Raw genomic sequence first — 15,332 nt, 5'->3', positions numbered from 1 at the left:
AGACGGTCAATTCTGATATCTTCCCTACACACTTGCTCCCTATGCCCTAGCATAGTACTCTTAACATTCTTAAAGGGCCAGACAATATATTTTTATTTGTAATTCACATTACACGACAGGTAAGACGTTAGAAAACAACATTCTTTTTCTTAGAATAGTCCTTGGAAAATAGTACTTGTGTAAATTACAAGGGCAGGAAAAACTATGGCAGGTACAAAAGGGACACCGGGGCCCATGGCAAGCCTCCACGACATGAACTCAACCATTCACCTCACTGCCCGAGGGAGGAATTTGAACTTGAAGTCTAACTTTTGAGTGAGTACTTTTAATTCATTCTGATCAGCTAGCAGCAGATGCAATTTGTTGAGGGGGCCCAACATTTTTTTGCACTAGGGCCCCTGAGCTCCTAGTTACGCCACTGGTGTTGCATCTACAAATGTTTCATATTATGAGCGCCTGTTTTCAGTGGCAGGGTTATGAACAGGTAAAAATCCTCACTTTTACCAGATAACTTTTTTAAATTACTGGCTGAAAGATTGTAGCTGTTAACAACTCTATATAGGCATTGGCTGGCTTTCTAAAAATAATTTAGATTGAATAATTTTATAATTATTTTATGAATGTCTTTATTGGTAAACATGTTCTTGCAATAAAAAATGTGCATAACTGTTCAAATTTTGCTTAGTTATTAATCGCGTCTAATTTGGATTTTTAATCGCGTGACAGCCCTAACATACGCCATATACGATTAACTTTTCACACACCTCAGTAGTGCACTACTACATGCAATAAACATTCAGCCAATAGCAGTGCGCGTGAGGGCTCAGTGCGCGAGCAGAGTTCAGGTGGGCGCGAGGTTTCCACTTCTCCTCTTAGTTGTGTTTGTTTGTGGTTCGTGTTGGTCTCATGAGTGCCATGTCTCCCCGCGCTGGGTACTGGAGTTCCCTCGTAGGGGTGAAGGAGCGACGGAACGCGGGACAAGGAGACTGAGGACAGTATAAGCGCTCCTGACACTGTTTATTAGTTTGCGCGCGTGTTTGTTTTCGGAGGTGCCGTTATGGAGATGAACGTGCGCGACTCGCATCCCGATGGCAAAGCGGACGGAATCACGAGTCGCAACGGGGACACGACGGACATCACGGTGTCTCTGTCTCACCCGGGCAAGAGGATGAGTCCGATCGAGTGTGGCAGCTTGTACCGACTCCGAGACAGAAAGTTTCTGCTGGAGGATAAGCGGCGACTGTGCGCGTGCGCGCTCGGGGCCGCGCTGCTCGGGATCCTGCTGATGGTAGTGCACGCTGAGCTCTGTCCAGCTGTTTACTTACCGGTGAGTGAATGTTCGAGAAGCACTGCAGGGTAGCACAACTACACCCTGATACTGATATTCATGAGATTTTATTTATAATTTAATCACAAACATTTCTGTTTCATCTGTAAAAATGGTAATAAATTGTCATTAAATGTAATCATATTAAATTGATGGATTAACATCATGGAGTAACAATGCATAATAATAATCATAATTAAAACAACAACAAACACAATACTAATATATGTAATACAAATATGTAATGATAATATTGATATTAATATTACAAATAATAAAAATAAATAAAAAATACAAATAATAATACATATATACATACAACACATTAACACAACATAACAAAAATTATTCTAATATGATAACAATAGCAACATAATCAGCAACAATAATATAAATATCAATAATAATAATAGTGTAATGCTAATAACATCAATAATAATAATACAAATATATATATATATATATATATATATGTATATACAGTATATATATATGTATATACAGTATATTATCATTGATATTTGTATTGTTGTTTATTAAGTTGCTATAGTTATATATTATATAAGAATTATTTTTGTGTGTGTGTGTATATATATATATATATATATATATATATATATATATATATATATATATATATATGATAATTATAAAGATGGACATCATAATAATAACATCCATGATATTGCATATAACAAAGATAAAATGTCAATATTAATTAATACACAACACAATTAAACAACAATTAAAATTTATCATATATAAAATAATAATAATAATAACACAAATAATAATTATAAGTACAACATAATAATAATAATAATAATAATAATAATAGTGTATTAATTATGCTATAAACATCAGGTATATATTATATTGTTCATTTAGTATAATAATAGCAAAAATAATTAATTACTGATTTTTTGTTGTGTTGTTGTGTCTTAATATTACAGTAAGAGAAAAATTATAATAAGGTTAAAAATAATTGTCATGTTCTATTTTAGTTTTTTTTTTTTTTCACTTTATTTTTGGTTTTGTTGCTTAACTGTTACATTTCTCCATTTATGTTTTGCTTTAATAGTGTGTATACCCTTGTACCTTTTGTGGCAATGCAGCCCCATATCATGATGTTTCCATACTTCACTGTGGGTATGGTATTCTTGGGGTCATACAGGAGGCACTTCATCCTCCAAACAATGAAGAGTTTTTTTCTATATCTGCCCATAGTACATTGTTCTAAAAGTGTTTTCATTTATCCGAAATCTACATGCTTGTGTGTGCAAATTTTAGATGCATATCTTTATGTTTCTTTAATAGCAGTTGAGTTTTGCATGGGGATTAGAAGTTCAGATAAATGTGATGCACTTTAGGTTAACTGCATTGTTCTGTTCTTTTCTCCTGTCAAATAACTTTCTTATTATCAATCCAGGTATACATTTAAAAATATTTGGTTTTTAAAGTGGTCTTTATTGGTCTACTTTTTTTTATTCTAACAGTTCTTTAATAGTGTTGTTGCTGAGAACTTAAGTGGTAAAGAAAAGTAAAGGAAATCCTTTACTTTTACCATAATTGCTATGCATGCATTGTGTAGACCCTTTCAAATCAATGGCAACACCTTTTCCAATAATCATAGATGCACTTTGCATGATAGCTGACGTTTTGCCATTTTTATCACTAATTACACTTTTTTGTAACCATAAAATGTTAAAATTGTATGTAATCATAAAATGCTGCCAGTGGTCAAATAAACAGGAGACATGCACATGCAGTGTAATAGATATTAACTCCATAAATGTGCATATGAATGATTGTAGAACAAGTGTCTGTCTGTCTGGCTGGCACTAACAGTAAATTAAATATCTAGAACCTGTTACTGAAGTACACAGAGATTAGTAAAGAAATAACATTCTAAAGCTAAAACTAATACAGTATATTGGATAACAGCAAAAGTATGCTATATTAGATATAGAATGAATGATATAGAATTACTGAGTGTAACTAGTTTATAACTACTACTGCAAAACAATATTTTGATCTGAAATATATCAATTTACAGATGTATTAATAAGTGTGTTAGTAAATGTCAATAAAAAAAATAGAAATAGGCAAAAATAACTGTGTTTTGTCTTTTCACATCATAATTACCTCATATACACTATGACCTTGAACTTGCTGGACATTTTATTTTAAAACTATAGTCATTAATGTGCTGTTGGCTCCCTTTTGCAGCTGTTAAAGCTTCTACTTATCTGGACAGGTTTTTCACAAGATTGTAGAGTGTGTCTGGGGTCATTTGTGCCCATACGGACCACATCTAATCAGGCCAGTTAGGGCACTTGGGTGAAATCCCTTATTGGCTAATGAGATTGCTTTACACATGTATTGGAAGGGGCACTAGTCTGTGGTTCTCATTGGGCAGCATGAATGTTGTGCATGAGACTTAGATTGACAAAGCAATGAGGGTGAATTAGACATGCATTTGTAATGTCAGTCAATGATGAAGGACTGGCTCTTAATTGATGTTTCAGTTCATTCCAAAGACGACTATTAGGGTTTAGGTCAGTGCAGACCAATGGAGTCCATCCAGACCAAACTTGTTAAACCTTTATTTGTTTTATATTATTAATTTAATATACATGTTAGCACTGTGTCTGGCTAAAATACCTGGAATCAGAATTATACGGAGTGTCCACATACTTTTGGCCTTATAGTATAACTCTTTATGCAGAGTTGTTATACTCGTGGAATGCTGCAGTGTTTTTTGCTTATAAAAGTGACTGCAAACATTTACCTCAGGCCTTCAATATGACTGTTTGTTGTCTGGATCATACTGATAATGTAACAGGTAGCTGTTGCAACCGTCAGTGTAACACTCAGCGCAAACTCAACACAAGCTCATGCCAACTAATCTTCTGGCAAACAGGGACTTAGTCAAGAAAGCAGTAAATCTGAAGCACTACCGAACCGAAGGTGTGTGCGGTGTATAAAAGCTGTCCTTTTGTGTGTTTGGCGTGGTGTCAATAAAGAGTCACAGGTTAATCCTTGCATCCCTTTAAGTCTGAGAAAGTGGAAACAAACAGTGCAGTCATTGCCCTCTCGCTGCCTGGAAAAGGACGAGTAAGGGACGTTGGAAGGGCTGGAGAAATCGAGGAAAAACACACTCAGATATTTTTTTTCTGCTTTTTTGCACCTGATGACCCTTCTATTCTATTCAACTCATACAGTGTTTTAGCACTTTTTTCCTTTATTACTGATTATCATGAATCAAAGAGATAAACTACAACCCCGAGTTTCTTACAGCAGCATATGTTGCTCTAAGATCAATGTATCTTTTCTGCATTAATATTGATTTATCTGACCACAATACATGTTTCCACTGTGTGATGGTCCATCCTATATGCCTTCGAGCCCAGAGAAGCCGATGCTGCTTCTGGACATGGTTTACATAAGGCTTCTGTTTTGCACAGTTAAGTTTTAAGTAGCATTTGTGCATGTAACTCCGTATTGTAAGGTTTGCCAAAGTAATCTCTTGTCCATGTGGTTATATCAGCTATTGTTGAGTGATGGTTCTTGATGCAGTGCCGTCTGAGGGATCGAAGATCACGGGCATTCAACTTAAGCTTGCGCTCTTGACTTTAAGCTTCCTCCTGATTTTCCTCCTGAAAACATGAAATATCTTGGGTTCAGACTGTCTGCAATCAAGTAAAAGTCAATGGACTAGTAATGAAAAGGTCGCTGGTTCAAGCCCCACCACTGCTAGGTTGCCACTGTTGGGCCCTTAAGCAAGGTCCTTAACCCTTAATTGCTTAGACAATATACTGTCATAGTACTGTAATTCGCTTTGGATAAAAGTGTCTGCTGAGAATTCGTACCAAATTGTGGGGGGTTTTTTTCATATCAAATTTGACAACAATTGAAGTCTGAAAGAGCTTCTGCCTGAATGTACTGTGATTTTATGTGGAGTAACTAAGGCCCTACCTAATTTAAGGCCGTCAAAATAGCAATGGCTTACGTTTACTGGTTAATTTGCAATATGAGGAGGCTCTAACAATCCTATGGCAATCGGTTGTCATACCAAGATGTCCAAGATGTTGAAGTCTATAGCAGCTAAAAACACTATTTAGGTAACTGAGTTTGGAAAACTCCCAACCAATTTTGCGGACGCAGAGCCCCCCTCTGCGTCCGCAAAATTGGTTGGGAGTTTTCCAAACTCAGTTACCTAAATAGTCAAAAAAGAAGCCTTATGTTAACCATGTCCAAAAGCGGCGTCAACTTCTCTTCTCTTCCCCACTTCCCCCAAGTGGGGAAGAGAAGAGAAGTTGACGCCGCTTTTGGACATGGTTAACATAAGGCTTCTTTTTTGCACAGTAAAGTGTTAAGTGGCATTTGTGCATGTAACTCTGTATTGTGGTGCCTGACAAAGGTTTGATAAAGTAATCCCTCACCCATGTGGCTATATCAGCTATTGTTGAGTGGTGGTTCTTGATGCAGTGCCGTCTCAGGGATCGAAGATCACGGGCGTTCAGCTTAAGCTTGCACCCTTGACATTTCCGTACGGAAATTCCTCCCAATTTCTTAAATCGTTTAATGATATTAAACTGTAGAGGGAGAAATATGCAAATCCCTTCCAATCTTTCTTTGAGGTACATTGTTTTTAAACATTTCAATTATTTTCTCACACATTTGTTGACAAACTGGAGATCCTCTGATCATTTTTGCTCATCAAAGACTCAGCCTTTCCTGGATGCTGCCTTTGTACCAAATCATGATTACAATCACCTGTTGACATCACCTGTTTGGAATCACATCATTATTTAGTTTTTTCACCTCATTATTAGCCCTAAATTGCCCCGTCCCGACTTTTTTTGGAATGTGTTGCAGGCCTGAAATGCAGGAATGGAAGTATATTAACAAATAAAATGAAGTTGAGCAGATAAAACATGAAATATCTTGGGTTCAAACAGTCTGCAATCAAATAAAAGTCAAAGTAAATGTAAGGAACACTGCATTTTTATTTTATTTGCATTTTCCATACTGTCCCAACTTTTTCTGATTTGGGGTTGTAGTAAACATGACTAGATAAAAAAAAACTACAAATTTTTCTGTACAGAATTGAGGGGGATTTTTTATAACCAGCATAACCTAAAAAAAACTCACAGATAGAACTACCTGTATGTTGACCACAAAGGCAAAGCAAAACCCCTATACAATAGCAAATGATGTGCAAAAAGGTTTAGCGGAAACAGGTTTAGAGGTGTGCTATTTTAACATAAGTAAAAAAGATTTAGCATGCTAAGAGGAGTTTAATGAAATTAATATACATTACTTTGTCTGATTTAAATCAGGGTGTGTTTGACCAGTCAGATCAAGAGAGGGTTTATCATAATTGCTTACTTTTATTATACTGAAACCTTTTTATTCTTATTTTTGAAGATAAACAATAAAAATACAAATGTTGCTGCACAACAGAATATCATGTTAATGCGTCTTTGAATATTAAAATAAAACCATTAAGAGCGTAATGTGGCAGTAATGTAGAACAATAACTTAAGCATAAATAACAAGTTGAAAACTAGTATATCATTCAGTTCATAGCAATGAATGTAAACGACCTTTTTAACCAGCAGCATTAATCAAACAATGACTTTCTAGTCAATTATTAGTAACAACCCTAGGCATGCATGTTTAAATGTGTGTGTGTGTGTGTGGACATGTTTGTTTTCACGTAGCCTCTCTCATACATTAGCTAAAGAAAAACTATCACAGATCAGAACTTTTTTATTGTCTGTCTTTGGTTGCTGTTGACCATGTCCAATCGTGTGTTCCATCCTTATTTACAACCACTGAATATTTTTTCATTCATTCATTCATTTATTGTCTGTTTTACCACCACTTTATCCTGTTTAGAGTCATGGTGGGTCAGATTCACCGGGTGAAAGGCTGGAAGCACCTTCGACAGGTTGCCAGTCCATCACTGGACAAACACTTATACACACATTTACACACACACTCATACCTGGGGGGACTTTAGTATCTCCAGTTCACCTCACTTGCATGTCTTTGGACTGTGGGAGGAAACCGGAGCACCCGAAGGAAACTCACACAGACATGGGGAGAACATGCAAACTCCACACTTTTTGCTGTGAGGCGACAGTGCTACACACCGAGCCACCATGCCAGAGGTGGTTTTAATGTTATGGCTGATCAGTGTATATGTTTATTAGCATGTATGCAGTCAGGCTCCCTCATACATACTCCCTTTTTTTTTAATGATCTTGCTGATCAGATATTATGGCAAGTCAGACATTTCCCTTCTTTAGCCAATCCGATTCTCTTATCACTAGGTGAATCATCACTGGAAGGCATGTCTCTATTTTTAGGACTATAAAGGTAAATATTTGTTAGACCTTTAGTTATCATCTTTGAATAAGTCCACAAGAATCTGCTTTTTAGGCAAATGAAATTCATTTCATTTATTCATTGTATATTTATCCTGGTCAGGGTCACAGTGGGTATGATTCATTGGGTAAAAGGTATAAAACCCCCCCTTACTTTATAATCTCATAATCACGCATCATTTACCATAGATCAGGGTATGCCCTGCACTAACTATTATATACCTGCACATTTGAACTAAATGGAGGATGACAAACCCAAATTTGGTGCACTGGTACCTTGTCATTCGATGTCACCTAAACTCGAAGTCTTTGAAACTCACAATAAATTTGTACTTTTTAACTCGATGTTTCCCTTAAATTCAGTGTGTGTGCGACTGCCATTTTGTTCAGCACCTGACTTGAGCGGTGTGGTAAAACGTCATCAAAGTGTGACTATGAGACAAATCTGCATTTGTGTTAAATAACCGTCAAATTCACTCTGAAAGCTTCACATGTATCTGTGTTTAGCTGGATCTTGCTCCTGTTTTACTTTTAAACTTGTGTTATAGCTCGGGGTGCTGAGAAATTGTAAGAATCAGCTTTTCCGAGAGAGTCTAAAATGCTTATCATTAAAACATTTATATTAAAATTTTCAGCATTTAGCAGACGCTTTTATCCAAAGCGATTTACAGTAATGTGACAGTATATTGTCTAAGCAATTAAGGGTTAAGGGCCTTGCTCAAGGGCCCAACAGTGACAACCTGGCAGTGGTGGGGCCTGAACTAGCAATCTTTTGATTACTGGTCCAGTACCTTAACCTCTAGGCTACAACTGCCCATTAAAAAGCTTAATGTATTATATTAAAAGAACGACATAGAAACACTAAACCTCTCTTAATTATTACCGCTCATAAGTTCTCTCCACTAATGAAATTCCTCATTGTTTTAGTACAATAAGTCACGTTAAGTTTTGTGCACCTCCACCATAGGAAAAGTGGCACAGCAGTGCAAAAGCTATTGTGCTGCTTCTCATGTGAATGCGCCTTTAGAGAATGGAATACAGTATTCCAAGATCAAGCATCTCCACGATTAAGAAGCATAAGGAAACAATAAAGAAGTAAAAATAAAGTGCAAGTGTCAAAAACAACCCCATCATTTTACATTAGCCTAAAATATATGCAGTTCTATGGGACCATGTAACGCATTAACAGATTTATACTAGGGCTTTCACGTGATTAAAATTTTTTATCGAGATCAATCGCGATTAAAGAACCACATTAATCTCAATTAATCACAATTAATTGCTAACTAATAACTTAGCACAATTTGAACAGTTATGCACATTTTTATTGCAAGAACATGTTTACCAATAAAAACATTTATAAAATTATGATAAAATTATTAAATATAAATTATTTTTAGAAAGACAGCCAATGTCTATATAGAGTTGTTAACATCTACCCATCTTTCAGCCAGTTGTTTAAAATGACAAGTCTGTTCACATTATCTGCCAAAAGTGAGGATTTTTACCTGTTCATAACCCTGCCACTGAAAACAGGCGCTCATAATATGAAACATTTCTAGATGCAACACCAGTGGCGTAACTAGGAGCTCAGGGGCCCCAGTGCAGAAAAACTTTGGGGCCCCCTCAACAAATTGCATATGCTGATAGCTGACCAGAATGAATAAAAAAGTACTCACTTAAGTCCAAATTCCTGCCTCTGGTATTTTTAATGCACAGTTTTAGTTATTTTAATATAACTTAACTTGTAATATAATAATAATGACCTGGTGAGTGCAGCCAATGGGGGGGGGCAGTGAGGTGAGTGGTTGAGTTCATGTCGTAGAGGACCCCCCCTGCTATAGGCCCCAGTGCACCTGCCCCGCCCCCCTGTAGTTATGCCCCTATGCAACACGTATAACGTCATGTCGACCCACATCGTTTACTGTGTTCAAGCGTTTATACAGTCCATTGCGATCCATTTAACACCAGTGATTGTAATGTTCCCATGACGTGTTCAGTTCATGGACTTTCAGTTAGACTGAGTCGGAGCTCATTTAGCCAGTAACGCGTATCCGTGCGCACAGATGCCTGACGAGACAAATGCGCTCTGACCAAAGATGATATTAAAGCGTCAATTAATAACTGTAATTTTGTCTAGTGATGATTTCTCACACTTTTTGAAAATGATTATTTGAAATACCCTACATTTCACAATATAGCAGCAGCAGCTCGAGTAATTTGTAACTCACAACGCAAACTGGAGAAAGACCCGTGTTATCACTACAGTATAAACACAATGTTGCTGTGTTAAAGCAGCGCAAATTACCACAGAGACACAAATTTACATGGCACATAAAACAGCCAAATAAAAATAGTTTGATAAAAAATTTTAATCTCGATTAATTTTTTTAATCGAGATTAATATTTTATCGCGTTAATTAACGTAATTAACGACAGCCCTAATTTATACATACTTATGGGGAAAAATACCTTGAAACTGTATACAGTATACAGTAAATGTCATATTGTCCGAATTTTACTGTAGAATATTGCACTGTGTCATATAAAATTTTATATGATAGTTGGTCTATAACGCTAGCCAACTACTGAATTGAACTTGAATCTCAGCGCTGCTATCAGCCATGAGTGGCTATTTATAAAGGGGGCGAAGCCCTAGGATGGATTGCCGCTTTGTGCAGGGTATTCTTGCCAGTGACCAATTGCAACCCTATACCCAGGACAAAGTGGTTGATGAAAATTTAAAAAATATTTTTAATAATCTGATATACAGTGACAAGTAATGATGTTATAAGACCACAGCAATCAGACAGTGTAAACCTGGTTGTTGTTTCTTGATGATTGTGAAGTGAATTTTGGCTTCATTTATTGCTAGTATGAATATTTACATGCAAACTGTGTACGTAACTTAAGCTGGTATTGAATAGTTTTATTTTGTCTCATATTTCGCATCGTTCATCATTCACATGTGCTCAGCAGATATGTTTTTCTAGGAAATTTGACTGGCAGCTAATCAGTGTTTGAGTGAGATCTCCTGTAAGTTATATCAGTTTCAAATGTTTTCCAGATACAGTAGACCCTTGAGTTACGAACATTTTGGGTTACGAACGATCTTTTTCAACTTGAAATGAAGAAATTTTGGTTTACGAACAGAAATTTGCGAAACACATGATGTCACGAACAACGTAATCGGGGAAGAAGGGCCTTGGTCAGAGACGTGACCAAGAACCCAATGGTCACTAAGGCAGAGCTCCAGTGTTCCCTTGTGGAGATAGGACAACCATCCAGTAGGTCAACCATTGCTAACACACTCCACCAATCAGGCCTTTATGGTAGAGTGGCCAGATGGAAGCCACTCCTCACTAAAAGGCACATGGGAGCCTGCTTGGAGTTTGCCACCTTAATCAAAATTCTCTGGTCTGATTAAACCAAAATAGAACTTTTTGGCCTGAACTACAAGTGTCATGTCTGGAGAAAAACAGGCACTGCTCATTGCCTGGCTAACACCATCCCTACTGTCAAGCATGGTGGTGGCAGCATCATGCTGTGGGGATGTTTTTCTGCGGCAGGAACTGGGCGACTAGTCCGCATAGAGGGTAAGATGACAGCAGCCAAATATAGAGAGATTCTTCAAGAAAACCTACTCCAGAGTGCTCTGGAACTCAGACTAGGGCGACGATTCATCTTCCAACACAACAATGACCCAAAGCACACAGCCAAGATAACAAAGGAGTGGCTTCAGGAGCAGTCTGTGAATGTCCTTGAGTGGCCCAGCCAGAGCCCGGACTTGAATCCAATTGAACATCTCTGGAAAGACCTAAAAATGGCTGTCTACAGACGCTGCCCATCCAACCTGACTGAGCTTGAGAGGATCTGCAGAGAAGAATGGGAGAAAATAGTACAGACATACCCAAGAAGACTTGAGGCTGTGATTGCTGCCAAAGGTGCTGCAACAAAATATTAAGCCATGGGTGTGAATACTTATGTAGCTATTATGTTTAAATGTTTACATTTTTAATAAATGTACAAAAATGTCTGAAACCATGTTTTCACTTTGTCATTATGGGCTATTTCATGTAGATTTTTTAAAAGAAAACTATACTCAAATCGGTTTTCAAATATGTCTGTAACGTAAAAAAATGTGGAAAAAGTGAAGGGGTGTGAATACTTTCTGATGGCACTGTATATACAGTGAGCGAACATTCGGACAGCGGACGGTGTTTTCCGGTGTTTTCTTTATATTTTGTAAAATTCAATATTAAAATGTCCCCAAAGAAGGTGCAGAGGAAGTGCAGTGGTGAGAAAATGAAAACATTTATTCGTTGTTGTATAATCACTCCTGCCTGTAGCTGTCACGGTGTATCAGACAGAGGGGACAGTGAATGAGAGAGAAGAAGGAATTCGGCTCAGTAAAGTATTCTTCCTTTCGTGCAATTACACCTACAAAATACAATACTATTGAAATGAAGGAAATAATAGAGAAATATGAGAGTTATTGTTGTTTCTGGTAGATACATTTTATAAAAAAAGAAGGAAATGTATTATGGTGTATAGTACAGCACGTACTGTACTGAAATGTGCTGTGTGTTTTATGTACAGTACAGTACTACCGTGTATTGTTGTTTATTATTGTTTATTACAGTATTATCTATTCTATAATTTAAGATTTAAGGGAAAATATAGTTGTATTTATAACAAAAAAGACCATTTAAGACATTAGAAAGGTTAGGTAAGGGGGTGGTTTGGGAGGTCTGGCACGGATTAATTCTATTTACATTATTTCTTATGGTAAAAATAGGTTTAACTAACGAACTGTACCGTACAGTTTTCCAGCAATTACACTCTTGTGGCAAATATTCCAAAGCATCTTGCATCTTGAGCAGCTCAGAGCGAGTATATATACATGGACATGCAAGCATGCTAGTCCTCAGGGCACGATAGCGTACTTGAGCAAAACTTTTCTCATGGAAACAGGTTTAAATTGAACAATGAGTTATGGACGTAATTTCCATATTCAGCCTCCCCCCATCCATCTCAGACCACCCGTGGACGTATCACGTCTTTTCCGCTTCATTTAATGTGAAATTAGCGCATTGTTTGAATAATGGATTCAAAGCTTGACCTTCAGATGCCGGTTTTTAGGTGTTGTCCACTCCACTGCATACCATGCTAATTGGAGCGGCTGAAGCAGCCCCGGTTCTACTGGAAACTCATTTGTGTAGGAAAACTGACTATTTATGGATGTTTTTCCACATTTCGCCTCCCCCTCTTTTGCGCTGCTCGGACTGCCTGCGGTCATATTGCGTCTTTCCACATCATTTAATGTATAATTGGCACCTGTTTAAATAATAGGTTTTGTGGAATGACCTTCAGTGGTTCAGCATGGGCAATACAGATTTACAGGGCTGATTTTCACTATGGAGATCAAAGTAGGTAAAAATATGCCTATATCCTGCCAAACTTATTACTAAATGCATTTTATTGCATTTTGATGAGTCTCACAGGCTGGAACTCACATCACATTAATTTGGTTTTAAGATTTAACAAACACCCTGGCACTACAGCATGTACAATACACCGACCAGGCATAACATTATGACCACTGACAGGTGAAGTGAATAACACTGATTATCTCTTCATCACAGCACATGTTAGTGGATGAGATATATTAGGCAGCAAGTGAATATTTTATCCTCAAAGTTGATGTGTTAGAAGCAGGAAAAATGGGCAAGCGTAAGGATTTAAGTGAGTTTGACAAGGGCCAAATTGTGATGGCTAGACGACTGGGTCAGAGCATCTCCAAAACTGCAGCTCTTGTGGGGTGTTTGCAGTCTGCAGTGGTCAGTGTCTATCAAAAGTGGTCCAAGGAAGGAACAGTGGTAAACCAGCGACAGGGTGATGGGTGACCAAGGCTCATTGATGCACGTGGGGATGAGCTACTGTAGCTCAAATTGCTGAAGAAGTTAATGCTGGTTCTGATAGAAAGGTGTCAGAATACACTGTGCATCACAGTTTGTTGCATATAGGGCTGCATAGCCGCAGACCAGTCAGGGTGCCCATGCTGACCCCTGTCCACCGCCGAAAGCACCAACAATGGACATGTGAGCGTCAGAACTGGACCACGGAGCAGTGGAAGCAGGTGGCCTAGTCTGATGAATCACATGTGGATGTTACTTTTACACGTACCACCTACCTAAGCATTGTTGCAGACCATGTACACCTTTTCATGGAGACGATATTCCCTGATGGCTGTGGCCTCTTTCTGAAGAATAATGCTCCCTGCCACAAAGCAAAAATGGTTCAGGAATGGTTTGAGGAGCACAACAAAGAGTTTGAGGTGTTGACTTGGCCTCCAAATTTCCCAGATCTCAATCCAATCAAGCGTCTGTGGGATGTGCTGGACAAACAAGTCCAATCCATGGAGGCCCCACCTCACAACTTAGAGTAGTTAAAGGATCTGCTGCTAACATCTTGGTGCCTGATACCACAGCACACCTTCAGGGGTCTAGTGGAGTCCATGCCTCGACGGGTCAGGGCTGTTTTGGCAGCAAAAGTGGGACCAACACAATATTAGGAAGATGGTCATTCAGACTGGGATTCAATTATTTTCATTTCTGCAACTACTCTTTGTTAATGCTTACAACATTTTTTCATGTTGATTCATGATTTCTTCCAAGACCAGAATGACCACAAAGTCAAAGTTCTTGAAAAAGAATAGTGCTTTAACCAAAAATTCAAAGCCAACAGCTTCCTGTGATTAAATAGTCTCTACTCATAAAAGACAAGAGAAAGATTAATGCAATTATAGCTCTAGTATCTAACTGTCCACCTGCAACCAGTGCTAACCAGTGTTCCTAATAAAGTGGCCTGTAAGATTAAGCAGTATATAAAAATCCCAATAACATTGCTGCACCTGATACACTCCGACCAGAACAAGACACACTGCTACTAGAGCTGGGCGGTTCCTGAATCACCCGGGTTAATGATTCGAAGCTTTGTACTGAATCAGGAATCAAGAGTCCGAAATCTCAATTAACCCGGATCCTTTGAGTCCTCTGACTGGCTGCTGTTAAGTACACGATGCTGAACCGACTTCACTCCAGTCTGTGAATCTAAGCAATAAGTTAAATATTCCAATAAACAAGCAGTTAAACACACTGGTGTTCGTTATGTGGCTGATTTTATACACATGCTATTATTATTATTATCAGTAGTCAAGGTATAGATTAGTAATGCAGCATATTTTCTTGTAAGCAAAACAACAACAAAATATAGTTATATTATTATTATTAAAATGCAAATGCTTACAGGCTACTTTAGTACTGTACCACTTAAGGAGTATCATAGCCCCCATGGTAATTTTAAACCCTTGACATATTAATATACCCATCTGATTGGTAGGTGATTCCACCCCCATCTCCCGCATGAGAGTGTCAACTTGTCACTGACAGGGGAAGTGTGAGGTGCCAAGAGAATTAAGAGAGAAGGATTTATTTACAGAAGATGAGTGCACGAAAGACGAAAGTGATATTTGGATGCATTTTCATGCAGTAAATCAATCGCAATCAGAATGTCAGTACAAGTGACTCAACTGACCCAAGTGAACC

General features: G+C 37.8%; 1 protein-coding gene across 1 annotated transcript in view; it reads left to right on the top strand.

Annotated features, from left to right (window-relative positions):
- The first annotated feature begins 1,057 nt into the window (after window positions 1-1,057).
- Window positions 1,058-15,332, top strand: part of kcnn4 (potassium intermediate/small conductance calcium-activated channel, subfamily N, member 4) — a 73,879-nt gene continuing 59,604 nt past the window's right edge. The window contains exon 1 of the mRNA XM_062991637.1: window positions 1,058-1,327. Within this exon, the coding sequence (XP_062847707.1) occupies window positions 1,058-1,327 (270 nt within the window). The remainder of the gene's footprint in view (window positions 1,328-15,332) is intronic.

Source organism: Trichomycterus rosablanca, chromosome 3 (assembly GCF_030014385.1).
Source record: "Trichomycterus rosablanca isolate fTriRos1 chromosome 3, fTriRos1.hap1, whole genome shotgun sequence".
In the NCBI taxonomy this organism is placed as follows: Eukaryota; Metazoa; Chordata; class Actinopteri; order Siluriformes; family Trichomycteridae; genus Trichomycterus; species Trichomycterus rosablanca.
Note: the sequence above shows the minus strand (reverse complement) of the source record. Positions and strands in the feature narration are given on the sequence as shown.